The sequence below is a fragment of the Brassica napus genome, chromosome C5 (genome assembly GCF_020379485.1).
Source record: "Brassica napus cultivar Da-Ae chromosome C5, Da-Ae, whole genome shotgun sequence".
NCBI classification, from domain to species: domain Eukaryota; kingdom Viridiplantae; phylum Streptophyta; class Magnoliopsida; order Brassicales; family Brassicaceae; genus Brassica; species Brassica napus.
Genome location: NC_063448.1, coordinates 2,244,322 through 2,270,763, shown reverse-complemented (window position 1 = coordinate 2,270,763; position 26,442 = coordinate 2,244,322). Strand labels below are relative to the sequence as shown.

Sequence of the window (26,442 nt, the reverse complement as noted above, 5' to 3'; positions counted from 1 at the left end):
GTGAATCCACCAGGATTCGAGTCCCGGCCACTGGAGAATTAACATTTTGGCATCGCCAGGAACATGAGACCGACACGCGACAACACGTAACTAGTCTTAGTCACTGGACCACTTCTATGGAGGCCATTTCATTCTTTCTTCTTACACGCAAACATTGAACAACTAGGAAGAGTTAGGTTGTGTAGGTACTCCACTCGCAGAAGAGTAACTTCAGTCTGTAACTTGATCACCCCATTCTCCCTTCCTACGTTCTCAGTATTCACGATTAATAATGAGATAGCCGGTGTACACCATTGGAACATAACCTTCCTACATCTATCGATTCGATTATACACAAGCTGAAACAGTATATGAGAATGTCACTGTTATGTTTGTAAAGATTATCAATTTCAAAACAAACATCAATAGATTCCCTTGATTTTCCTGCCCTGGAGAGACAATTCATCTTGGTAAAAACTGAGACATTGTCTACGCAACCATTATCTAACATAGCCTTGAGTACGCATCTCAAAAGGCGTCACACTGCAGCATTAAACCTTTAACTAAAACGGGAACTTGCCAAACTTTATATACACAAACAACCAAATCTGAGTTTTTTGGACTCGTCCTGGTGTGTAAGCCTGAAAGGACATTGCGTTTTATTTGTGGAACATAGCATCCGTTGAGAAAGTGTACAAGTAAGTCTACGAACTAATGTCTATCATATATAAAAGTCTCCAAATTATACAAAATTCATACATTTACTCTCTTTTTCTAACATCAACTATACTATGTGTGCATTTTTCTGCAAACAATAAATAAACAAATTATGGTCCGGTCCAACCACCGGGACGATCCGATTTTACAAACACTGATTTATAGATAAAAGAAAAAGAGAGGTAACATTTCGTTTTTACCACAACCAAAGAAAGTCTTTTTACTTGAACAAAGAAAAGGAAAAGTTTAACTTGCACGTGAAAGTAGCTCCTAGATATAATTAAAAAAAGTGCCCACACGCAGGATCGAACTACGGACCTTCAGTTTACAAGACTGACGCTCTACCACTGAGCTATACGGGCTTTGCGTACACTGTCACAGTAGTAAGCTTATAACCATATACTATATAACAATCGTCGTTATTTTGTTTCCCGAACAAACAAACCATCAGCTCTCGATCAAACACTCGGTTTCTCCTTCCTCCTCCGAGACGATTCGCGAAGGTAAATAGTTCCTTTGATCTCCATCCTCGAATCGTATTTTTTTGGTTTATTCCATATCTGTTAGAACCGGATCGTAGATTGGGAAAGATACATAAACCCTAGATTCTTCCGTCTCTGATTTTGATTGGTTGTTAGAATGGCGAATCCGGAAGAAGAAGAAGGAGAAGAAGAAAAGTACGAATCCTTTCTCTCTCGAGTCCGTCGCACTGTCTACGTAGACGAGCTCACTCCCCACGCCTCCAAATCCGTCGTGGAATCCGCCTTCAGCCAGTTCGGCACCGTCAAGGAAGTCATCTTCTTGCCTAACTACCTAGGCCCGAAGGAGCTTCCGACGGGTGTCCTCATCGAGATGGAGTCCGAGCAGAAGGCGAAGGCCGTGATCGAAACCGTCTCTCAGTTCCCCTTCATGGTCGCTGGGATGCCGAGACCCGTGAGAGCCTCTGCTGCTAGGCCCGCGATGTTTAGCGATAGGCCCAAGAAGCCCGGGAGGAGGATCCAGTTTCGTTGGGTGGATCCGAGTGATGATGAGTTTGATAAGGCCCAGAGAGTTAAGAGGCTCGTGAGGAAACATACTGCTGAAGCTGCGTTTATGATTAAGGTTTAAAACCTTGTGAATGTGGTTTTGATGTGTTTTTTTTTTTTTTTTGAGTTTGTGTGTGTGTGTGTGTTTTGCAGAAGCAGCTGGAGGAGGCGGAGGAGCTGGCGAAACAGCAGTCTGAGACGGTGACGACGCATCACAAGAAGTTTGAGCTGATTGATAAACTTACCCACGATGGTGTTGCTCAGGAGCTGGCTGGGCGTTACAACATGAAGTGTGGTCCTCCTTATCGCTAGAGAGAGATGCAATCTTTTCTTTAGAACTTGTTGATTCTGACTAGTATGTGTGTTTGGTAGACCTTGAGTATTAGTGTTTTTATTTAACTCCTAATGGAGAAGAATGTTCTATGCTTTAGAAGTAGTTCAACGAGGTTGCGTGCTTCTTTAGGCATAGACTCTTTAGAACCTGTCTCTGCGATTGAGGTGATTGAACTGTTTCTACTTGATCTCCGCTTACTCGTGATTAGTGCAAGGCAAGGCTAGTGTAACTTGTTCAAATGTTGGTTGGGTTATGTTTTATATTGGGCTAATAATACACTCGGCCCATTAGTTGTACCTTAGCGCACGGGCCGACGATTTTGTACCGAGTGCGCTTGTTTTAAGAAACTTTTAAAATCAGGACCAAAGTAAAAAGCTTCGGGTGATTCAGACAAGATAATTGAAGGGTAATTTGGTAATTTAGAGAGTTCCTCGGACTGACACTTTTCCGACAATAATGGCGGAAAGAGAGAAGGTTTAAAAGATTTGTTAACAATGATTAAAATGCCAGCTTTGAGCGGGGGGATTAGATTTTCCTTCATTCTTCCCCAACTGCCTCTTCCTCCGTCTTCCTAGGTGAGGTTACCATCTCTTTTTCCTTTTCTTTTCTGATTAATTTGATTCCTTTTTCTTTTCTCTCCTTTTTTTTTTTTTTTTTTTTTTTTTGCAGGGGTACAAATTTTTCTTGATTTATCTCCAACTTTTAGTTCTTCTTATTATTATTGTTTTTAATTATATGGTGGGGGATTTGGTTTGCATTGCAGGGAAGAAGAAGAAGAGGATAAGAGAAGAGAATGGGGGTTATATCCAGACGGGTTTTGCCCGCCTGTGGTAACCTCTGTTTCTTCTGTCCTTCCTTGCGTCCCAGGTCTCGTCATCCCCTTAAACGTTACAAGCACATGCTCGCTGAAATCTTCCCTCGTAACCAGGTCATCTCTTCTTTTTTTTTTTTTCTCTTTTGTATCTCTATATCAATCATTATTCTAAATTCTATTTCTTTTTTTTTTTTTTTTTTTTTCCGTTGTAGGTTTGTTGATGTTTTATAACTTGTTGGTTCAATGGGGTTTTGCTACACATGTTTTTTTTTTTTTTAAAGTTTATGTTTTCCATGTTGTGGTTTGGCAGGATGCTGAACCAGATGATAGAAAAATTGGCAAGCTTTGTGAGTATGCGTCAAGGAATCCCTTACGAATCCCAAAGGTACTTGCTTTTTTTTTTTTTTTTTTTTTTTTTTGCATACTTCTCTCAGTTTTATTTGCTTTTGACAGATTACAGAGTACCTTGAGCAAAAATGTTACAAAGAGCTGCGGAATGGGAATATCGGATCAGTCAAAGTCGTCTTGTGCATTTACAAGAAAATGCTTTCCTCATGTAAGGAGCAGATGTAAGTAGTAGTTTCTTACAGGATAAACGTTGATGTCATGTGGCATATTCTGATTATTTGGTGTATCACCTTTCTTTTTCTTTTGTTGTAGGCCTCTATTTTCGTGTAGTTTGCTAAGCATTGTCCGAACTCTTTTGGAGCAAACAAAAGAGGAAGAAGTCCAGATATTGGGTTGCAATACCCTCGTTGACTTTATTAGCTTACAGGTAACAACTTGAGCATTATTTTAGGCATGGGTTTCATGTTCTTTTGGTCTCTGCTCAATCCACATTTGTTTAAAATACAGACTGAGAATTCGCACATGTTCAACTTAGAAGGCCTAATCCCTAAACTCTGTCAACTTGCTCAAGAGATGGGGGATGATGAAAGATCACTCCGGTTACGGCCAGCAGGAATGCAGGCTTTGGCATTCATGGTAATGGTTTACACAAAACATATCCTATATATAAATGGATGTGTGCAGCATGTTACTAACCAATGGTTACTGCTAGGTGTCTTTCATCGGTGAGCATTCACAACTATCAATGGACTTGGATTTGGTGAGTCCATCGGTTACTTTAACAAACAGTGATGGTGCATAATGCATTGTAGCTGATCATGAACTCTTTTTTTTTTTTCTTTCATCTTGAATTAGATTATGTGTGTGATTCTGGAGAATTATATGGATTTGGAGACCAACGAGGCTGGTGAAAATTCAATTTCCAAAATGAGTAAATGGGTTTCTTTCAAACGTAATAATCCTGTGACTGAGGAAAACATGTAAGGCTTCTCAATAACTCTATTGTCACTTGTTGTTAAATGCATCTTTTAATTGTTATTTAATTTATTTGTTAAAATCCATTCAGGGATAATTCGAAGAGCCCCTCATACTGGTCTATGGCCTGCCTTTGCAATATAGCCAAACTAGCAAAGGAAACCACAACTCTTCGCCGTGTTCTTGAACCGCTTTTGAATGCTTTTGACTGTGGAAGTTACTGGTCTCCAGAGAAGGGCGTCGCCTCTTCTCTTTTATTGTTTCTCCAGTCTCGTCTCGAAGAATCAGGTCAGAGATTGATATTTAAATTTGTCTTCTATAGGCTGCTACTGACTAAAACAAGTGTATGGAAAAGCAGGAGAAAATTGTCATGTGTTGGTATCTTCTTTGATCAAGCACTTGGATCATAAGAATGTGATGAAGCAACAGGGTGTTCAAGTCAACATGGTTAACGTAGCCACATGCCTTGTGCAACACGCTAAGCAGCAGGCTTCAGGCGCCATGACTGCTGTAATAGCTGACTTGATTAAGCACTTGCGGAAATGCCTGCAAAACGCAGCTGAATCTGATCTGTCTGCTGATGGAACGAAGCAGAACTCTGAGCTGCAGCGTGCATTAGAAAATTGCATCGCAGAGCTCTCAAATAAGGTTAGATGGAATGTATTATACTTACCTCCGTTCCACGAAAATAGATTTTTTAGTGTTATCACACATAGTAAGAAAACACGTTAAATCGCTATAATAAATGTATAGTTTTCTGTATATTTTAATTTTAAATAACTTTTAACAAATAATAATTCAATAGTCATTTTTTTTTTGAAGCTTACAACTTTTTTATTGAAAACACAAAAAATTATCTTTTTGAAACAAATTTTCAATAACTTTTTTTTTGTTTTGCTCTAAGGTTGGGGATGCAGGGCCCATTCTTGATATGTTGGCAGTGGTTCTTGAGACGATATCAACTAATGTACTCGTTGCTAGGACCACAGCATCAGCCACTCTCCGTGCTGCACATATAGTATCAGTTGTCCCAAATGTATCTTACCACAAGAAAGTAAGTGAGATTTTCTTTTTTTTTTTTACTGAAATTGCAGTAATTATTCTGTTTCTAACGGATTTACTGTGGGGGTGTCCCAGGTGTTTCCGGATGCCTTGTTTCACCAACTGCTCCTTGCGATGTCCCACGCAGACTCTGAAACTAGAGTTGAGGCGCATAATATATTCTCCGTCCTGCTTCTTCGTACTCTTCGCTTGCCTTGGTCAGACAATTATGATGAAGCCTCTGATGGCTGTCAGTCGTTGGAGAGTTTAAAGGATGTCGATGATGGTATAAAGGTATGTTTTATTAATTGGCACTTTTCTTATGGATTTGAGTGTGATTTGATAGTGTGGCTTTCATATGCTTTTTACAGTCGCTATGTTCACTTCGACTGAGTAGTCACCAAGTGAATATGCTACTTTCATCCCTATGGATCCAAGCAACTTCTACCGAGAATACCCCTGAAAATTTAGTGGCCATGGCCAGCACGTTTAGTATCACTCTTTTGTTTTCAGTAGCAAAGGTTAGTAGTCGTAGCCACCTAGTGAATATGCTCCTTGATCCCTCTGTAGATGGGAGGGCGCGCTTTTAATTTGTAATAATTTTTCTGTGATTTGGTGATTATTGCAAATGGCAGAGATCAAATCACATGGCTCTGGTGCGGTGTTTTCAGCTGGCGTTCTCTCTTAGAAATCTCTCATTGAATCAAGATGGTAAGTGAAAGACTATGTTTAATGCGCTTGAGTTTTGTTTCTGACATATATTTCTGGTATGATTCTGAAGGAGGTACGCAGCTCTCTCGTAGAAGATCCATCTTCACGTTTGCATCATATTTGCTCATTTTTAGTGCCAAGATCTCCAATATTCCGGAGCTAATTCCACTTGTCAAAGAAGCTTTAACTGTCCAAATGGTGAGCTTTTGTTAACTATTGCATTTCCCTTTCTTTTTTGGTGCTCAGCTGTCTTCTAATCCGTATGTGCAATTCATCATGTTGTTAATAGGTTGATCCTTCTCTTGTTCTGGAAGGAGATATCAGACTGCGTGCTGCATGTTCTGGATCTCCACAGGAAGATGATAGTGCTGCTCTCAACTCGTCAGCGGTTCGCTCAAATGATAGTTTCCTGAAGGAAATCGTTATCACTCATTTCACATCGAAGTTTCAGACATTATCCGAGGTACTTATCCAGTTTTAAATGACAAATATAGTGTATCCATTCATGGTAATTCTTAATATTTTTGGTGGAAGTTGTGTTTGATCTTATAGCCCCAAATCAGCAGATAAAGCTGTATTGAATATAAAGAAACCATTAGTTTAGTTTCTGGTCCTTTAGCAGTGAAGATATTGTCCTAATGCTGTGTTTGGTCAGTGTATCCATTCTGAAAATGTTTTGTGTGATGCTCTCAGGAGGAGGAATCAAATTTGAGAAAGGAAATTGAGTCAGATTTTTCGAGAGATGAGGATGCACACCCGCTTGGTGCACCAATGTTCATGGACACACCAGGATCTAGTAGTTCCCCTCTTAATGAAACAGAAGTTCCAGCTTTTGATGAGGTAATAATAATGACTTCATTAGAAACTTAATTACACTTTGTTGCTTCAGGAGTGAGTTTCCTTAATTGCAAACTGTGTTGGATCCTTCAGGTTGAGCTTTCAGCAATAGTGGCATTTGAAGGAGCTTCTCCGGGGGCTAGTGGGAGTGAGCCTGGCCACAATAAATCCTTGTCCACAAACACTAACCCAGCAGATGTTCTGAGTGTCAACGAGTTGCTTGAATCGGTAATAATACATACACTTACTTAGTGCTTGTGTGATCTTTTTTTTTAATGTAATTCTTTTTAATTGTTGATGTTTAGGTATCAGAAACTGCTAGGCAAGTTGCAAGCCTCCCTGTTTCCTCCATCCCTGTACCTTATGACCAAATGATGAATCAGTGTGAAGCTCTTGTGATGGGTAAGCATCAAAAGATGTCCGTGCTTCGAAGTTTCAAACCTGAGGCAACCAAAGCTGTAACTCTCTCAGAAGAGGATGAACTCTTTCTTCTAGATGAGGTGAGAGAGAGTCTGTTCTTGAACTGTCCTCCCATCTCGTTTTGGTATTCATTTTTTTTTTTGCCTTGTGTGTTGCAGACAGAAGAAGCTGATGAAGATGATCACAAGGCACTGACTGTGGCACAAGTCCAACCTCAAGGCCAGCTCGCATTCTGCTCGCTCGAAGTGGAACAAAACTCGTTTCGGTTACCTTCTTCAAGCCCTTACGATGAGTTCTTGAAAGCAGCCGGATGTTAAAGCCGGTACATTCTTGAAAATCTTGCTTGTGTAACTTATTTATAGACACACGGCATAGTGTATACATATATATATTATCACGTGTAATCTTGTGCTTCATCTAATCTTAATATATTAAAGTGAGTTAGGACTCACAGAGAGATGACACATCAATTTTTACTAAAATCATATTTCTAGTGAAGGTCAAAACAATTGCATGATTTGGACCAATTCCATCCGGCAGTGGGAAGGTTTAAAAGTTGAGATATGATTGATACAAGAAACCATTGGTGTTAGTTAAGTCAATGGAACAACTAAAGTAGACCAAACAAGAACCCAAACTCATGTCAAACTGTTAAAGATCATACAATAGTAAAAGATCTGAAACAAAAAAAAAAAGGACATGTTACTAATTATACAGAGATCACAATCCCATTTGAACCCTAAGTTTGTATATTACACTTGCAAGAAAAGTTACTAGACCAAAAACTGTAGAATGCCCTGAAGTTAGATGGTTATGCAAAAGTAGATAATGATTCTGAATGATTGAGCTTCAAGAGGAACTCAAGATCCTCTTGAAACGTGTTTTAACTTTGAATAGATTGGAGTTTGCTGAAAAATAGACTTATGTGTCGTGTGGATCAAGCAACAAAGCAGAGTAATATCAAAAGTATACAATTCATTTAAACAGAACCTTCATCGTCAAAAACACAAAGCAAACGCCTTAAGCTTGTGTGTGAACCAAGTTTCATCTTTGAGCAGTATCGAAAGAGAAACATTAAAAAAGACTATATGATCCCATAAACCCTAGTATGATCCAGTAACACTCCCCTTAACTTACTCTAAGAAGTCAATGGAGTCACCTGCAAAGTCAAGAGCAAAGAAGAGGAACCCATTGAGCCTGAAAGACCATAGACTGATGTTGTCTCCATCTCTCAACCCATTAGCCTCAACGACGTCGCTCCATGCACCACTCAACAGAAAACTCTGGAGGACTTTCCCTGAATCAGACACACGAACCCACTTCTTCAAAACCATCTTCCACTGTTTATTCCTTTGATCAACGAGACACGCAGCCACACCAATCCTCCCATCGTTGTTGACCCTTTCGTCTCCAAGAATCACCCCCTCGTCGCACGTCAAGAAGTCGTTTCGCTTTAGGCTCTGGAAAGGGATGGAGAGACGGTTTTGGTCTGGATCCACGTCGTCGAGGTCGAGAGGCTTCTCCGCGAGGAGGAAGGGGTCGTCGGCTATGTTCATGTCTTTCTTCAAGCGGCGGATCCATTGAGGAGTCTTCGTGGTGGTGGTGTATTGGTAAACAGTTCGTTTCTTTATGGGGAGTTTTGAGAGGGGAGGAGGAGAGTGTTTCTTGTTGGGGGGACTTCGAAGGGATCTTTTTCTTTTGGGGAAGAGGTGGAAGATTCTCTTCATGCTCTCTTCTTCTTTCTCGTCTTTGGCAGTTTTGGAGAATCCTGGAAGGTTCCACATTATATCCTTATACAAGCTCATCTCTTCTTCTAAGCTGTGTTGATTCAAGAAGTTAGGCACCGTCGAGATGAAGAAGACACGTAGTGGCTGAGTGAGAGAGAGAGGAACTTATCTTGCCGATTAATATAAGACGCGAGCCAAATTCAGAGTGTTCTTTTTTTTGTTCTCTTGATTCTTTAATAACGTTCAAGAAGTTAGTTAGGTTCCCGCTAAAACTCATCCCCAACGGTCATAACGGAAACTCAAGTGAGAGAGAGGAGCTAATCACGTTCCTAATTGGTCCGTTTGTGTTATGTTCTAGCTCACGTACAAGCATAAACCTAGAGATTAAATCGACAAATCCTTTCTTTTTTTTTGTTTACTTTTAAGCCTGTTTTAGATATAAAGTGCACACTTCTTCAACTTTACAAGAAGATCAGATGCTACTGATTAACTTCTACCTTTTTTTGTTCTTTGCAACTTTTTTCAGTCAAATTAAAAAAAAAAAAAAAATCCACGATTTAGAAAGAAGAAAAAACTTGATGTTCCTTTCATTTTTTTTTCTCAAGATTTCTAACTGATATGAGAAAAAGTTTAAGCCTCAGAAATTCGCCTGAAGCTGAGCGAATTTCGATAAAAATCTCAAAATTGAATGCTTAAGGCTTTGATGATGATCATCATCACCAAGCCCTTTGTCCAGTGTCTCAAGTACACCCTTCATGATTCGAGTGTAGACCCTCTCCATCTGCGGAATGCTGTAGTTTTCAGTACGCTCCATTAACACTCCCTTTACAGATTCTATCTCGCTTGAGATGTCTTCGTCTGACTTCACAGAATCTTGGGAGCAATCACCACTCACTTCTTCTCCACAAGCCTCATCCTCTTTTCTCGTCTGATCTTCTTTATCACCATCTGATGAGTTTGATTTGGCTGCTTCCAGAGGTGTCATTTCTACGTCTGAATCTTGGTGTTCTGGTTTGTCTGCAGCTGAATCTGTTCACCGCAACATAAACATTATCAAGCGTTGTTCAACATCCAGCAACAAGTAGTTTGATGGTTCATACGTAAAACAAGAACCATATTGCGTTTGCAGTGGCATTATTACCTGTACAGGCAGCATCAGCTGTTTTCTTAGGCTTTTTAAAACCTTCATGATCTCGATCTATATTAACCTCTGGCTGCATGTTTCGAAGCCGGGCACTTGCTCTAGTAACAGTCCCCATCTGCACCACAGGAGCTAAACCAAGGATAGATTCACTCAGATCATCTGGTATCTGTGAAGGACCACCTTCAGCAGCGATTTTGTCACAATATGTTAGCAGTGCTGGGTCCATCTGCGCCAGCATCCCATGCACCTGAAACACAAAGACAATTATGGCTTCAGAGGAAAGCTCCGTGGGATGATAGGCCTGCAGCAAATTTTCATGGAAAGCTATAAATGGACTCAAAAGAGACTAGCAAACATACTACATCCCGAAGCTCGTAGGCTCTACTGACAATTCTCGCTCCAGCGTAATCATCTCCATTGTAGGCCTGGATAAATGAGATCAACATCTTGTAAAAATGAGACCACATTCTCTAAATCGTCAAGGTTTTATAGCCATGTGTTGTAAAATAGGAGTGCACCTTGGCATTTTTCACAATGAGATCAACATCTTGCAAGAACGGTGAACATGTGAGGTACTGCCCAGCATCAACACGCTGTAGCAGAGTAGCCGTATCCATTGGAATCTGAATTATTGTGCGATAGTTAGGAGCATCCTCGTCAGAAACTGGGAAATGGAATGCGCTGAATCTTTTATCATATAGTATCCTGCACAGCAAAAGTATACTACAAGTTATATATAATATAAAAGTAACGAGGCAACTGTTATCAGATAAGCATATAGATTTAAAGAGAACATTTGAAACGTGCACGGTAGGCTTTCAATCACCAGAAGATTATGGTCAAGCAGTCACTTTTAATGAATGTTTATATAAATTCAAGGCCAATACACATTTACCTATTGCAAACGTCTCTGAGACACATACGCAACCGTCGAAGGGCATGCTGCTCTGCTTCCACCTTGGCTCTTATTTCAGCGGGTTTTGGACCAGTAGGTTCTTTTGGAACCTTGGGAAGCTCTGGAAGGGGTGGTCCATCAGGTTTGCCATTTAAGCCTGAAATGACTGAGAGAGCAGCTTCAATCAAACGGTCAAAGAACAAAGACCTGTCTTCGCCTGATGGTTTGTCCACAGTATAGCTGTAAACAAAGGTACACAACCTAAGAAACGGACAAAAAACCACAAGCGTAGAATCTATATATATAAGAATGAAAAAGATATATCTATAGCGAGAGTTCAGGAAAGAGTATGCTGAGTTGACGTATGAAACCAATAAAAGGTAATGCCAAATCTAGTGTATGAGTACATAACTTTATCTAACACTACATGCCTATTGTTTAGGAACCTTAGGGCGATCAACATCAGACAAACCAAAAACCACAACTTGGACAACATACGTAGCATCAACAGCTTCATATATGCACACGCAACCGAAATGCATGCTTTGACACTGGGATGACTGGCTCTCAGAACTATCATGTTATATTGAGATCCTAGTCAAAATAGTTTGTTGGCTCATGACCAAACACCAAAAAATGTTACCAACCAGCTTTTCTGGAAAAACAAAAGAAAAGCCGGTAATAAAGCTGTACAATGGTACTTGATAAAGTGATTACAAGTAGAGCATAAACTTACACAGATCGCTTGTCAAATACTGACTGCTCTTCAATATCAGATATTTCACCATAAGATGTAGCAAGTAATAATATGGGCAGATTTGATGGCAATTCTTCTAACAAAGTCAGAAATACAGCCCTTAGCTGTTCATGCGCCTGCAGTCATCAGTATCAAAATCATTAGACTGGCAACTTAAAACTCAAAGCAGTTCCTGCTACAACCAATAGGACAAGCTGATAAATTGTATTAAGCAAACGTGCAAACATCATCGGTCATCACCCAAAGTAAACGCAGAAAAATGAATTTAGGTAGTAAGAAACACACTTACATTTTCCCACCAATTATTAAACATCGGTATGTAAAGTATTGAAGGTGTTGTTCTCCTAGCTTCACTAAATATATGTACTAACGCCTCCTCTGGGGTCTTGGCACCAGGATCCGAAAGAAGAGATGGAAGTCCCAGAGAGTGAATAGGAAATTTTTCTAGCTCGTGTAAGATAGCAGGTCCAAGATGATCCTGTTAAAGCTAACAAGTAAGTTAATTCAGTTTAAAGTAATAAAGCCTTCTGAAAATAATCACACGAAACTACGAGCAATTACCAGTCCAACTCCTTCACCACCAAGCAGCAGGAGTCGAGGACGATAAACGAGAGGAATTGCGGATCCAAATGAAAGCATTGACAGCTTGGTCAACTCTGATGACATGGCTGACGAGGGAAATATATCTGATATTAATCTCATGGATCCAAGGAGGTGTCGATGTAAACAAGGTAATACAACCGGAGAGAGTGGTCTTGACTGCACAACAGACCCTCTATGGGCAGCAGGAGTAATAGCTGTCATCGCCTCTACAAAGTGGCTCTTGTTAACCTTAACCAACCCAACATCTATGGCATATTTATCGTCACTGGTATAAACTTGTGGATATTTCTCACGAAAAGCACGAATGGCAGCTTCAGTGCACAAAGCTTTCAGATCAGCACCACAATACCCTACACAACTAGCTGCCAGTTCCTCTTTCAGCTCACGACTAGGAGGATTTTTCCATTTACGAGTGTGGATATCCAATATTTCGGCTCGTGCTTCGCAGCCTGGTAAAGAAAAATTGAACTCTCGATCGAATCTGCCAGGGCGGCGTAATGCTCCGTCTATTGCATCTACCCTGTTTGTTGCTCCAATGAGAACAACTTGACCACGAGAATCAAGGCCATCCATCAGCGCCAGCAAAGTTGAAACAATTGAATTATGTATTTGCTCCTGCTTGCTAGATCTTACAGGAGCAAGACCATCAATTTCATCAAAAAAGATTATCGAAGGCTGATTTCGCTGAGCCTCCTCAAAGAGTAGCTTTAGTTGTCTCTCAGCCTCGCCAACCCACTTGCTAAGGACATCAGCACCCTTTCGCATATAAAAGCTAACTTTCTGTCCAGCTTTTGAAGCAGCACATGCCAATGCTCGAGCAATCAGAGTTTTACCAGTGCCTGGAGGACCACACAGCAGTACACCTCTGGGAGGAGTAATGTTGTAACTTGCAAAGAACTCTGGGTACAGCAACGGAAAGAAAACCATTTCCTTCAAATCATTAATGTATTCGGATAGCCCACCAATGTCGTCAAAATTAATATTCTCATTGATCTGCAGCGGCTGAATATCTGCACCTCCTTTAGAGCTTGGCCCAGCAGTCTGAGCCCCGGAAGTTAATGCAGTTAAACCATCACTTTGGTGACCCCAACCAGAAGCTCCAGCATTCAACCCCAATGAACTTGACCCGTACGTGTCCAAACCCCCAAATAGCCAAGGTGGTCCAGATCTGTTTCCACCTCGAGCCCAGGGAATCGCAGGGCCCTGATCCAACTCATCCACAAGAAGAGAATCATCTGAATCATCTGTTCTTGCAAAGCGATGGCGCTTGTGAAGCCTAGACCCACCTCTCCTAACATCCCTTCCATTCCTGGTACCCATGCCTTGATGCAACACTCTCCGAGGAGATCTAGGTTGCTGTTGCTTGTTAATTTCTTCTGTAGGCATCCTCCGCACTTCAGCACGGTTTCGCAGATCATATCTCTTCCTTCCCTCCTGTTCTTCATCTTCATCATCATCTCCATCTTCTTCCTCATCTTCGCCATCCCCCTCATCTTCTCCATTACCCTCGTCTTCAGCCTCAACCTCATCTTCACCATCATCAGCATCATGGTCATCTAGTTCATTTCCATTCTCGGTTTCTTCTGGGCCATCTTTCTCCTCAGAAGAGTCTTGATTGGCGCCAGATTCTGTTTTCAGTCGTCTATTAGCAATTATCTTTGAACGACGAGGACGAAGACCTTCACGTCGTGGTGCCGATTCAGTTTCCTTGGCCTTTCTATTTCGATGAACTCCATTACTGACTCTACTCCTCAAAGTTCGATATGCTGGACTCTGTAAAAGACCAGAATCTTATTCTTACAAGGCATATAACACATTACTTCTAACGTAGCTTTAAAATAATCAAGAGGAAAATATCCTGACCATCATATCTTCATCCTCCCCTCCAGAACTGTCAGTATAGTCTTCAAGATTTACAGAAAGTCTTCTCTTCCTAGTGGAACGCCGGAGGTCGGATGCAATTGGCTGTATCGTCATTAGCAATGTTATCAACATTCTAGTTTAATCAGACCAAGATAAACAGTATGCAATACAGGTCACTAATAGAACAAAAGCCACTATCGTTGGATTAAAATGATCAAAGTGAAACTTCATACTCAGGGGAAGTAGAAATGCTCTTAATTGCAGTAAACTAAATAACATTAACTCTTCTTAACGTTGGTGTATGATGCTCACCGTGGCGTTCGATGCCCGAGCTGGCTTGTTCCCTTTATGCAGCATCTTAGCGATCTGCGAAGCCGCCGTTCTAGTCTTCGTGTTTCTTTTCCTGTTATGCAAGTTCGGCGAGTAGTAATAGTATGAGCGACCATACAATTTAGGTCTCCTCCTAAGCCTATCGCTGCTTCTAACGGGCTTAGTATCCGAACCATCTCCTTGACTCGATCCCTTCGGATGCATAGTGAAAATGCTTACGCCCGCCCTGATTGACTATCTTACTTCCATAAACTACAAAACTCAAAGATTCACACATCACATTCCAGCACCATAGCCAACAGAAAATGAAATACACAGCTAATAGACAATGCATTCATCATAGACCTCCGAGCTAAAACAATTCAAAATCCTAAACCAAGCCCTAGAAACTGGAGCCGGACGTGTGATCGGCTCGAGTAAATCTACACAACGGAGAAGAGATTATCGCTGATTATCAGCTGTTCATCCGATTGCATTATTAAGCTAACAGAGCTCAAAGAGGAGCCAAAATCAAGCAAACGGAGAGATAATGCGAAATCGAGCAAGCGTAACGGATTGGTGATAGACGTGAAGACGCGAAAGAACCTGGAGATTGGAGGAAGGTGAAAGGGGAGAAAGATCGAGAGGCGTGACAGTGGGAGACTGGTTCGTCTTCGTTGCTCTTCTTCTTCTTCTTCTTGCGTTTTTTTTTTTCTTTCTTTCTTTTTGTTTTTTTGTTTTTTTTTTTCCGGCTGCTGCTTTAATAAATTTTGTTTCCCTCACTCCCTGTTTGGAAGTCAGGATATCTCTATCCCTGGCTTTCCTAGTCCGAGGATATTCTCCTTACAAGTTTGAATTATTTAGAAATAGCTCCCTCAATATTATCTTATATTATATATTGACCCTATAACTTTAAATAAGGAACTAATAGTTACCTTAAATTAATATGATGATTAACAACACTTCTTAAACCCAAAGGTTTGGTTATATATCACATAGAAACAGTTATTTATTGTAGGAAAATATTATTATTGTAACGCAACCCACAGAAAGTAGCAGATTTTGAACTTTCTTGAGATGTTTTTGAAGAGACTAATAATACAAAGATGCATTTCTCGACATGGAGAAACTTCAGACAAAAGACACTCCAGTTGGTGTTCATAGACATTGCATTAGCAGAGAAAGCCAATAAAGGCAATCAAAGAGCCAACGTAACAATGTGAATATTCTTTTATACTATACAACATTTAGGGTAGTTTATAATAAACTATTGCACACTCATAAGACAGAGAAAGACAGTTCACTTGTGTGTGCAATAGTGTGCCTTCAAACTCAGAGGAGGCTACTGTAAAAATACTGCAACAAACCCCAATCCTTTCTCCAATTTTGCTCAACTAACTCTTAAAAAGTCTTTTCTTTTACTTCCAAGTGAGCTGGCACACTATAGAGAGGGATTGTAACTGGAACCTGAGAGAGATCTCAATTTCCATCTGAGTTTTTACTTTTGTAGCTTCCTTTACCTTTCCCACCGCCTTTTGTCTTGCTAGATTTAGAGCTTGTTGATTTGCTGCTAGCCCCTTGCGTAGCATCCACATCAGCAAGACCATTCTCCAGAGCTTTCACCAGATTTTCAAAGTAGGTTTTCGTTATGCTGTTTATACAAATATACAAGCCATTGCAGTTAGCATTTTATATGGTTGTTAAAACGTCTCAACTAGTTCATCTAAACCTATGACAGTATCTGACTACAGAGATGGAACAACTGATCTAAACGTTACTCATCCTAAGTAAGCATAAGAGTCTATCTTCATCTGTCTGAATTGATTAAAAGACAAGAAGAACAATCACCTGGTCAAACCAGTTAACTTTGTCCGGAAATGATTGAAGTTATCTGAAGAGCCTTCAGCATTCAAAAACACCTCCAGTTCCTTCTCTACGCATTTGTGGAGCCTCTCCAAACCTGACTCAGCCTCCCCTGATCAAACCATCAAGACAAAATTTCAAACTTCAATGGCTCACTGACACAACTAGCTTTCCCAGAATAGAATCAACTAATGAGGACTCTGACCTTGCAAGTATTCGAAAAATTGTTTCTTATCGTGATCAGGTAGATAGTATCCATACGCATATGTCCATTTCAGTACACGTCTGCATTCAATGATCTGTAAAGGTATAATGGAGGGGGAACATTCAGAGAGATGTGGTACATAAATGTCATAGTTATTTAATACTTTAGCTGCTAACCTGAAGCCACGCCTCTGTGATGAACTTCAGCTGAGATTCTGGAGTGCATTGAATGTCACTAAGCTTCTCAAGCTAGCAAAACAACAAGAAAAATTTGACAACAGCATTTGAGCACCACAAATTCAAATCAAAATCAACAATGTAACAACACTGCAGTTCCTATTAAAGGTCTGGATACAATTTGGTGTTGCAAATGAAATTAGCTGTTAGCTCAAATCATTCTTCCACTCCATAGAATTTTTTTACCTTCTCCAATTGCGCTTTCTGCAGATCCTCCACAGCTTTTTGCCTCGACTGCCAAATCAGACAAGCAAGTAAATACATATGAAAGGAAGACGAGAAATCTCTTGACATAGGTATAGAATATAATGTCTTGCAAGTGTTGCAGCCAAGTAAGAAACGAGACTCTAAACTTATCTAGTTAATGGGCTGTTAATAGCCTAAAAATACATTAGTTGGTTCACCTTATAAACTAGAAGATACATGTCAGTAAAAAGCGATTACTCAACCACACCCTTCACATGTTTCACATTTTCGATGCTCACAAACAAGGAAAACCAAATAAAAAATCAAGTTAGCTCCAACATGCTACAAATTTTTTTTATCTTGTCAAAGCTCATTACAATGCTATTTATCACAGCCGGAAGTCAAAATATCTCATGATTCTCTATCTTAGAAACAAAAGTAGAGCGTATACAACACTTTAAGGTTTCAAGTGTCTTAAGGGATAAGTATAAAAAAATTGTGCATACCGTCTGATTACTTGCCCAGCGTTCATAATAATGAGTGTATCTCTCGAGTGAATTTTTTGCCATCTCTCTCCTCTTTTCAGCCTCATCATACTAAAAACGAACAATTCAATTGATATCAACAAACAAAGTACTAAAAGTCATAAGTAACTTACAGAAAATACTACTACAAATTATCAAAGAAGTAGAAGTGGTCCTACCAGTCCTTCTTGCTTAGCCGACTCATACCGGTTGCAGGCATAAAAACCACCAGTTCTTTCCCCGTGAGCTGTCCATGCATTAAGGCAAAGCCTAAAGATTCATTCATACATATAAAGATGCATTCATTAGCACTTCCATCACAGGATTAAATACTAAGACATCAGATAGAAACAAGGTTGCAATCCAAAATTGCAGAGAAAGAGTAACAACTAACAACCAAAGTTGGATATCTTCAGAGATGGGGATAAAGAATTTACCAACAAAATTCATATTTACAAGGGGGTGTGCATGTCATGTGCATGCATCCATGATTCTTTTCAATTGGCCGCTTACACTTCGGGCAAGGCTTTGAATTTGCAAGTATCCTGGGAGGCAAAAGCTAGTTAGCATGTCATATAAGAAATGGTAGATGCAAGAGAAATGACAGAGCTCCGGTGGTAATTAAACATAAATATGCGGTGGAAATAGACACAAGATTGGTGAAAGTATGAACACGAATAATACCAGTTCATATTTTCAGATTCCGCGCTGTTCTTACGTATCCATTGTGCTACTGTGTGACAATCCACAGGACGGTGAGCCTCTTCAGTGCACTGGAATTTCATATATTTATTACAGGTCCCACAGATAAAACCAAAGTGATTAAATAGTCGGTTTTGACAGCAAGAACTTACATTCCAGCAAAAGCTCCGTGAACACGAGCAGGAAACATCATAATTACTAGTCCCGGCAGTAAACTCAATTGCATTCTCACATCCTGGGGCAGGACACCACTTCATCTGAAGCAGAAAAAACAAATGAAAACGTCATCAAGACAAGACAAGCGCAATATCATAGGCATACCATACATAATGAGGGCAGAGTAACAGCGTTGAAGAATGTTGTGGTTATCTAGATTTTATTTTAGACAAAAGCTGCCAGCCAAATCCACACAGGATTTAGAAAAGGTAAAGGTTTAAGTTATTAGCAAGAGCATCAAGCAGTTTCTCCTTATTGCTGTAAGTTATGCAGTGTGATATATGTTATCTTGGACGCTTTACCTTTCTGTTGTCTTCAATATAAGACCTAAGAAAATATTTATAGTACTTCTCCTTGTCTTCCTTAGAAGCGAATTTTTCAAACATATCTTGACCAACAGCAGCAGGGCAAGAAGGCTCCGGACACTTTAGCATCAAGCATCCTGGGCCATCATTGATGGTTGTGCTGATATAACCTATATATAAATGTAGAGTATAAAAGGTAAAACATAAACTTAATTCCACACAAATCAAGTATGGAGGAAAGCTTAACAATTAATTGTAAACACAAATCTCTGAAAATTTGTAATCGAAATGCTAACTTGATAACACAATCAGATAACTTTTGGAAGCATCTACAAGCGAAAAAAGACATACCAGTCCAGCAGGTAGAGCAGAAAGGATGACCACAAGCAAGCGATACAACTTCTTCACGTTGGAAGGGTTCAAAGCATATTCCACATGTAAGCTAAAACATCAAATGCGTCAGTGAAACGTGAACTACCAAAGCGAACAATATAGAAAAACAATTCAAGAGTCGACAAATCAAAGAAATATACTTCTCGGCCGTCAAGGGTGGAGACAACAGGTCTCTCCAATATGCCAACAGCTTTCCGAACTCTCTCCTCATCCGCAAACCATTCATCATGAACTTTACTCACGCTCCTAAAATAACACATTCTCAAGCATTAGGGAGAGCTAGAGAAAGGGGAGAGATTGGTAACTTAATTATACAGAAAATGTCGAAAGGAATTTACCAGTGATAGTGAAGAAGCAAAATGCTGGCTTCGGCCTCGCTTATGGAAAGGACCATGGAAACTCTTCCAATATCATCCATCTGAAGCCTGCGGATATCTTCTTCCTTGAGGACAACATAATTTATCTGGAAGCACGCATCATTACAACAACAAAAATGAGTCAATGGTCATAGTAAAGTAAGAGCAGATGTGAAATAAACAAATAGCAAAACAATCAGTCATGCAGTAACTCCATGATTAGATAAAAGAAGGTCAGCCAACTAAGTAGTTAAGTGAGTAGTTCGGGAAAAGACAGAACAGCTAATAGCCTATAGCCAAGATTTTATTTAAGCTCAGCAATTACCAATAAAAAGCCAAACAGAACAGATGAGAAAGCTAAACTACTAAACACTAGAGTAAACTCAAAACGGCAACAAGTTCCAAACTTTAACAGCCAGCTAACACTATCAAATGAAATAATCAACAAAGAGCCATTGACTTCACTTCCCTATCCCAAACAAAAAAGCACCCAAAAAAAAAATAAGCTGCAAATGAGCCACACCTGAGAGCGATGAGAGGCGATCATGACGGAATCATCCACGTCTTCCTCGACGAAGCCGTAATCGGGCTCATCACCATCGGTTTCGTTGTAATCATCATCAGACCCACCACCGCTGTAAAAATCATCCTCTCCCGATTCCATATCGTGGGCACCGAGCAAGTCATCCTCTGAATCCATGATCCGCGATAAATTCCCTTCTTTCTCTCCCTAAAGGCTTGAACTTTATAGGAATCAGACAAAACCCCTTTCACTCAATAAAGGTTCCTGCTTTACAGGAAAGAGAGAATCTCACAAGGGAAAGTGAGAGAGATTCCGAATCGCTGGCTTCGCGATTCAGAAACCGAGTGGTAGATGTGATAACGAAACGTTTGATCATAAAAAGCAAGTGGAAAACGTGACAAAACCTCTCCCGACAACAACATACATCTTCAAAGATGAAGACTTTTGACTTTCTCGGGTTTGAGTAAAAATTTTTTCCTTCTAGTTGAGCCCAAAAGATCCGTGTGGTGGGCTTGAGGTTAACATCAAAGAGTGTGTTTGTGTGTTGTTCGTATAAACACCAAGTTTGAATTTAAAGTATCAAACTCTTCCACGTTTACTCTCTACAACAACTGCTCCTTGTTTTCTTTTGTGTGGTCTCTCTCAGCAAAGGAAGATATATCATTATAGAACGATCCACAAAGAAACATAGTTTATATCAAACATAACATCCAATGGTTTCCTATAGTAAATTTAAGCATTCCAAAAAATATATTGTCGAGTTAATATAAATGCATTCACAATGATTTTGAAACCACCGTTAGTTGCCGAGTGGTAACGACCGTCCTGCAAAGTCCATCATTCAAGAGGACGCGGGTACAAATGTCGGCCATATCGAATGTCACAGCGTGGCCACGGAGTGCTTTACGCCACTTAAAGGTATTACCGCAGGCTGGTTCCAGGCCTGGGGTGATTACGGGCCTTTGGACTTTGAACATCCTGGTTAAAAAAAAAAAAAAAAAATGATTTTGAAAAAGATTGTTCCCTTTGATACTGCCAGAACACCCTCCAGAAGAAGACAGTGAGTGCTATGAAGCAAGTGCTGCCACAGATATAAACAAGTTTTAAGAAGCAAGTGTTACTACTTGCAAACCTACTATTATAAAATATCTGCAAACCTACTATTATCTCCTTTGTATTAACACAAATATCTCCAGGTTGTAACTTACTTATATAAAATATCTGCAAACCTTATCTTGCATAAACGAAAAAAACAACAATGGAGTCAACGGCCACTATTGCATTGGATCGTTCAACTCAGCTAAAAGCTTTCGACGAGACCAAGACCGGCGTGAAAGGCCTCGTCGAGGCCGGTATCTCAGAGATTCCCGCCATCTTCCATGCACCTCCATCTACTATAACAACCCCAAAACCACCTTCCTCGTCGCAGTTCACTATCCCAACGATCGATCTCCAAGGAGGCAGCACAGACTCAATCTCGCGGCGGAGCTTGGTGGAGAAGATCGGAGACGCGGCTGAGAGATGGGGCTTCTTCCAGGTGATCAATCACGGTATCCCACTCAATGTGATGGATAGGATGAAAGAAGGGGTTCGTGAGTTTCACGAGCTAGACCCGGAGGTGAGGAAAGGGTTCTACTCTCGGGATTCAAGTAGTAGCAATATGCTTTACATGAGCAACTTCGATCTGTATAACTCACCGGCTGCTAACTGGAGAGATACGCTAGTTTGTTTCACGGCTCCAGATCCTCCTAGACCTGAAGACTTGCCAGCCGCTTGTGGGTATGATTCGAAATCTGCATAACTGTACAAGTAAAGTCGTTTATATTATATACGAGTAATTAATATATAGCTTAACCAACTACTAAGTGAGCTAACATGCACCATAAGTAATATACTCATTGTATAAAAACTTTTTGTTATAATCAAATATATATAATAAGATAGTAACAATCAAATATTGGATGATTTTTTTTACCAAGAACATGTTTTTAGCCGGGCTTGTGTATTCTTGTCGTGTCAAAGCATAAATCACTTTCACTTGCCTGGTCATGATCGATTTTTTATTGGATTTCTAAATTAATTGATAGATAGATCAATAACTTGATTTGAAACAAAAATGTTTAATTAAGAGATATATTAGGAAGGAGACTAAGACCATCTCTATTATTTCACTCTATCTTTTTTGTTCAAAATAGAGTAGATCTATAATAGACTTGAATTATACTTTAATGTTATTATATTTTAAAGTGAAAATAGAATAGTGATATGAACAAAATAATAAATGAAATAATCTTGTTTTTTTACTCTATTATAAATGAAAAATAGAGTATCACTGATACATTTTTTTACATAAATTTACTTTGCAGTGAGAATAGAGTATCATATTAGATATGTTCTAAGCATATATCGGAATTTGTTTCCACTAAAACGTGTCTCTTACGTATTTTTCTTGTTTGGTTGGAGAATTTGTTAGGGAGGTGATGATTGAATACTCAAACGAAGTGATGAAAGTAGGTAAAATGTGTTAGGAAAATTATGCAATATCGATGAGATGAAGATGGTATTAGACAACTAGAAAATTTAAGAAGAAGACTCTTAATATTTAGGAAAGGGTTTACTACAAAGATTTTGTTTTTGGAAACTCTCTCTTACAAATATTTTCTCTTTTTGTTTTTCTTGATTCTTGGATGATTACAAATGGTGCTAAGCACCCATATTTATACAAGTGAAAGAGCACACTCCAACAAGTTCTAGATTTCTCTAAATTATTATTTATTTCAAAATATCTAACTCCATAACTTTCTCTCTTCTTCTACACAATTCTTCTTCTATACTTCTCCACTTTTCTCTAGATGTTTCTTCTTCTTGGACTAAGGCTTGATTATGATTTGATTAGTTTTGAGCTTAAGGAGGGAAATCCAACAAATCTCCCCCTTCCCGATTTAGCCCGAAACAGTCGCCATGCCTGTGCCTTTGCAGCAATCTTCAAACTTCTTGATCGGTAATACTTTGGTCATAAAGTCTGACCAATTTTCGTCGGTGTGTACCTTTGTGAGATGTATGAGCTTCTCTTCCAGAACTTCTCGGATCCAGTGATGTCGGATATCAATGTGCTTTGAGCGAGAGTGAAACGTTGGATTCTTTGCTAAGTGAATAGCACTTTGGTTGTCACATAGCATGTTGTACTTGTCTTGCTTTACTCTCAACTCAAGCAAGAAGTTCTTCATCCATAGCATCTCCTTGCATGCTTCCGTTGCTGCGATGTACTCCGCTTCCGTTGTGGATAAGGCAACACACTTTTGTAATTTCGATTGCCAGGAAACAGCTCCCCCCTGCAAAGGTAGTCACAAATCCTGATGTTGATTTCCTTGAATCTTTATCACCAGCCCAATCTGCATCGGTGTAACCGTTCAGCTCCAATTTTCCATTGCCAAAACATAGACACTTCTTCGTTGTGCCTCGTAGATAGCGTAGGATCCACTTAACTGCTTTCCAATGCTCCTTTCCTGGATTCGCTAGAAAGCGACTCACAACTCCTACTGCATAGGCAATGTCCGGTCTGGTGCACACCATAGCATACATGAGACTGCCTACTGCTGATGCATATGGGGTAGTCTTCATTTCTTCTTTCTCTTTCTCACTTGTTGGACTTTGCTCCGAACATAACTTGAAATGTCCACCAAGTGGAGTGTTCACTGGCTTTGCCTTATTCATGTTGAATCTCTCCAACACCCTTTCAACATATCGTTCTTGGGATAACCACAAAAGCTTCTTTGGTCTATCCCGAGTGATTTTCATTCCAAGAATCTGTCTCGCTTGCCCCAAATCTTTCATTGCAAAGGACTCTCCTAGGTCATTCTTCAATGCGGCTATTTTGTTGCGATCTTGGCCCACAATCAACATATCGTCAACATAGAGTAATAATATGAGAAAGTCGCCGCTTTCGTACCTCTTTATAAAAACGCAATGATCGTTCTTGGTTTTCTTGAAGTTGTGATCCACCATGAAGGAGTCAAACTTCTTATACCATTGTCTTGGGGCTTGCTTGAGACCGTAAAGACTCTTCTTTAATCGGCACACCAAGTCTTCTTTTCCTGGAACCTTGAATCCTTCAGGTTGCTCCATATAGATCTCCTCCTCGAGTTCACCATGTAGAAAGGCCGTCTTGACATCGAGTTGTTCAATCTCCAAGTCTAGAACTGCTGCTAGACCAAGAACCACTCGGATAGAGGACATCTTCACCACTGGAGAGAATATTTCTTCAAAATCTATGCCTTTCTTTGGTTGAATCCTTTCACAACCAATCGAGCTTTGTATCTTGGATTTGAGCTTCTATCTTCATACTTCAACCTATACACCCACTTGTTCTTCAAGGCTCTCTTTCCTTTTGGTAGCTTCATCAGCTCATAAGTGTGATTATCATGCAAGGATTGCATTTCATCTTGCATAGCTTCAACCCACTTATCTTTATGGGTGTCTCCTATGGCCTCCTCATAGCTTTGAGGCTCCCCCTCATCTGTAAGATTAACGTACTCATCTCGATAATATCTTACAGATGGTCTTGTCTCTCTTCCAGACCTTCTTGGCTCATGTTCTTCCTCTGGCTCCACTTGAACTTCTTCTTCACCTTCATCACCATTCGGATCCATGATTGGATCCCTTCGCCATCATCTCCAATCACTTGTTCATGATCTTGAGGCTTATGAGAATCTTCATTCCTTACAACCCTTAGCTTTGGTTTCTTTGATTTGTTGATGTCTTCGATTGTTTGATCTTCGAAGAAAACAACATCTCTGCTCCGGATAACTTTTCTGTTAACCGGATCCCAAAGCCGATAGCCGAATTCGTCTTTTGGTGATCCAAGATAAATGCACTCTTTAGTCTTAGAGTCTAGCTTGGCTCGTTCATCCTTAGGTATATGGACAAACGTTCTGCAACCGAACACCTTCAAATGGTTGTAAGAGACCTTCTTACCCGACCAAACTTCCTCCGGGACATCGCCTTCCAAAGGAACTGATGGTGTAAGATTTATGACGTCCACTGCAGTCTTTATGGCTTCTCCCCAAAATGGTTTGGGTAGTTTAGCGTGAGAGAGCATGCACCGAACTCTTTCTGTGATCGTTCGATTCATTCTTTCAGCTAGCCCGTTCAGTTGTGGCGTCTTTGGTGGTGTCTTCTCCATCCTGATTCCATGAGCTTTGCAAAACGCTTCAAAGGGACCTCGGTACTCTCCACCATTGTCAGATCGAACACACTTGAGTTTTTGACCCGTACTTCGCTCTGCTTGGGCTACAAACTCCTTGAAAGCATCAAGAACTTGATCTTTTGACTTCAAAAGGTATACCCATACCTTCCTTGAATGGTCATCAATAAAGGTGACGAAATATGATGCCCCTCCATTGGATTTCTCGGACATGGAGCATACGTCAGTATGCACAAGATCAAGAATATGCTTTCTTCTCATAGGCGTAGATGATCTTCGGAAAGCGACCCTATGTTGTTTTCGGCTAAGCAATCATGACATGGTGAGAGAGAAATACCTTTCATATCAGGAAGAAGTTTCTTGCTAGAAAGTATACTTAAACCTTTCTCACTCATATGCCCGAGTCTTCGGTGCCATATATCGATGTCATCACTTGCAACGTTTACTTCTTCCTTGCAAAGCTTGGCTTGAGTCACGTATAATGAGCCTTCTTTTCTTCCTCGAGCCATGATCAAACTTCCTTTGGTTAACTTCCATTTGCCACCACCAAAATGACTGTCCAAGCCGACATCATCGAGCTTTCCGGTTGATATGAGATTGAGTCGCATGTCGGGAACATGTCTCACATCCTTGAGAACTATCTTACATCCAGTGTTTGATGTAAGAATAACATCCCCCTTTCCAATGATCTTGCTTCTTCCTTGATTTCCCATTTGAACATTACCAAAGTCACCACTTTGATAGGTTGTGAAGAAGCTTCCATGAGGGGTGACGTGAAAAGAAGCACCAGAATCAACGATCCATGAGCTATCATCAGAGCTAAGATTACATTCTCCAACGAGATATAATTCTTCGCTCTGGTCTTCCACAATGGTGGTAGTCTTTTCTTCATGCTTCTTTGTAGGATTGAACCGGTCTGGTTTGATATTACCGGCTTGTTTGTCTTTCTTGAAAAACCGACATTCCGACTTCATGTGACCCTGTTTGCCACAGTAATAGCAAGTAACTCTCGGACGTGACTTGGATCTTCCTCGAGATTGGTCTCGTCCTCTGCTTCGGTTTTGACCACGAGTCTCTTCTCTACCTCGTCTATCAACAATGTTAGCTTCTGAATATGAACTCGAACCTCGTTCCTTCCTGCGAACTTCTTCGTTTAGAAGGCTATCAGTGACGGTGTCCATGGTAAGCTTTCCCTCCGGTGCTGAATTGCTTAGAGTGACAACTAGTGTGA

General features: G+C 40.2%; 6 protein-coding genes and 1 non-coding gene across 9 annotated transcripts; 3 read left to right on the top strand and 4 right to left on the bottom strand.

Moving 5' to 3' along the window:
* Positions 1–986: 986 nt before the first annotated feature.
* TRNAT-UGU lies at positions 987–1,058 on the bottom strand. The gene has a single exon. It is a non-coding gene; the product is annotated as a tRNA-Thr (tRNA).
* Positions 1,025–2,240, top strand: BNAC05G04090D. 2 transcript variants are annotated; one of them, XM_022703258.2, is made up of 3 exons: positions 1,025–1,199; positions 1,335–1,797; positions 1,881–2,240. In XM_022703258.2, exons 2-3 carry the CDS (start codon positions 1,336–1,338, stop codon positions 2,031–2,033), a joined length of 615 nt encoding a protein of 204 aa, XP_022558979.1. In that variant the 5' UTR covers positions 1,025–1,199; position 1,335; the 3' UTR covers positions 2,034–2,240. The 2 variants fall into 2 exon arrangements, with proteins under 2 accessions (XP_022558979.1, XP_013697928.1); XM_013842474.3 differs by having other exon boundaries at positions 1,026–1,199; positions 1,875–2,240.
* Positions 2,241–2,448: 208 nt separating this feature from the next.
* Positions 2,449–7,671, top strand: LOC106401862 (protein SEMI-ROLLED LEAF 2). 2 transcript variants are annotated; one of them, XM_013842472.3, is made up of 20 exons: positions 2,449–2,630; positions 2,819–2,983; positions 3,180–3,254; positions 3,323–3,438; positions 3,530–3,644; positions 3,725–3,853; positions 3,930–3,977; positions 4,073–4,197; positions 4,284–4,480; positions 4,551–4,840; positions 5,097–5,246; positions 5,330–5,527; positions 5,605–5,754; positions 5,869–5,944; positions 6,015–6,142; positions 6,234–6,407; positions 6,638–6,784; positions 6,875–7,009; positions 7,087–7,281; positions 7,360–7,671. In XM_013842472.3, exons 2-20 carry the CDS (start codon positions 2,849–2,851, stop codon positions 7,516–7,518), a joined length of 2,742 nt encoding a protein of 913 aa, XP_013697926.2. In that variant the 5' UTR covers positions 2,449–2,630; positions 2,819–2,848; the 3' UTR covers positions 7,519–7,671. The 2 variants fall into 2 exon arrangements, with proteins under 2 accessions (XP_013697926.2, XP_013697927.2); XM_013842473.3 differs by having other exon boundaries at positions 2,480–2,635.
* Positions 7,672–7,860: 189 nt separating this feature from the next.
* On the bottom strand, positions 7,861–9,343 carry LOC106398224 (B3 domain-containing protein At1g05920-like). Its single transcript, XM_013838814.3, has one exon. It carries the CDS (start codon positions 9,004–9,006, stop codon positions 8,335–8,337), a length of 672 nt encoding a protein of 223 aa, XP_013694268.3. The 5' UTR covers positions 9,007–9,343; the 3' UTR covers positions 7,861–8,334.
* A 141-nt stretch (positions 9,344–9,484) lies between these two features.
* Positions 9,485–15,270, bottom strand: LOC106400815 (ATPase family AAA domain-containing protein At1g05910). The gene is made up of 11 exons (XM_013841211.3): positions 15,106–15,270; positions 14,503–14,772; positions 14,191–14,292; positions 12,286–14,100; positions 12,014–12,202; positions 11,704–11,840; positions 10,968–11,207; positions 10,591–10,777; positions 10,432–10,497; positions 10,070–10,319; positions 9,485–9,957 (listed from the first exon to the last, which is right to left on the bottom strand). Exons 2-11 carry the CDS (start codon positions 14,722–14,724, stop codon positions 9,566–9,568), a joined length of 3,600 nt encoding a protein of 1,199 aa, XP_013696665.2. The 5' UTR covers positions 14,725–14,772; positions 15,106–15,270; the 3' UTR covers positions 9,485–9,565.
* A 380-nt stretch (positions 15,271–15,650) lies between these two features.
* LOC106371155 (probable E3 ubiquitin-protein ligase ARI5) lies at positions 15,651–20,495 on the bottom strand. The gene is made up of 15 exons (XM_048757813.1): positions 20,009–20,495; positions 19,468–19,592; positions 19,270–19,375; positions 19,088–19,178; positions 18,734–18,906; positions 18,368–18,472; positions 18,198–18,286; positions 17,951–18,058; positions 17,693–17,783; positions 17,496–17,585; positions 16,990–17,037; positions 16,744–16,815; positions 16,568–16,661; positions 16,348–16,474; positions 15,651–16,150 (listed from the first exon to the last, which is right to left on the bottom strand). The coding sequence occupies exons 1-15, from the start codon at positions 20,183–20,185 to the stop codon at positions 15,979–15,981; spliced, it is 1,668 nt and encodes a 555-aa protein (XP_048613770.1). The 5' UTR covers positions 20,186–20,495; the 3' UTR covers positions 15,651–15,978.
* Positions 20,496–21,266: 771 nt separating this feature from the next.
* LOC125586865 (1-aminocyclopropane-1-carboxylate oxidase homolog 1-like) lies at positions 21,267–21,809 on the top strand. The gene has a single exon (XM_048756656.1). The coding sequence runs from the start codon at positions 21,267–21,269 to the stop codon at positions 21,807–21,809; it is 543 nt and encodes a 180-aa protein (XP_048612613.1).
* The last annotated feature ends 4,633 nt before the right edge of the window (positions 21,810–26,442 follow it).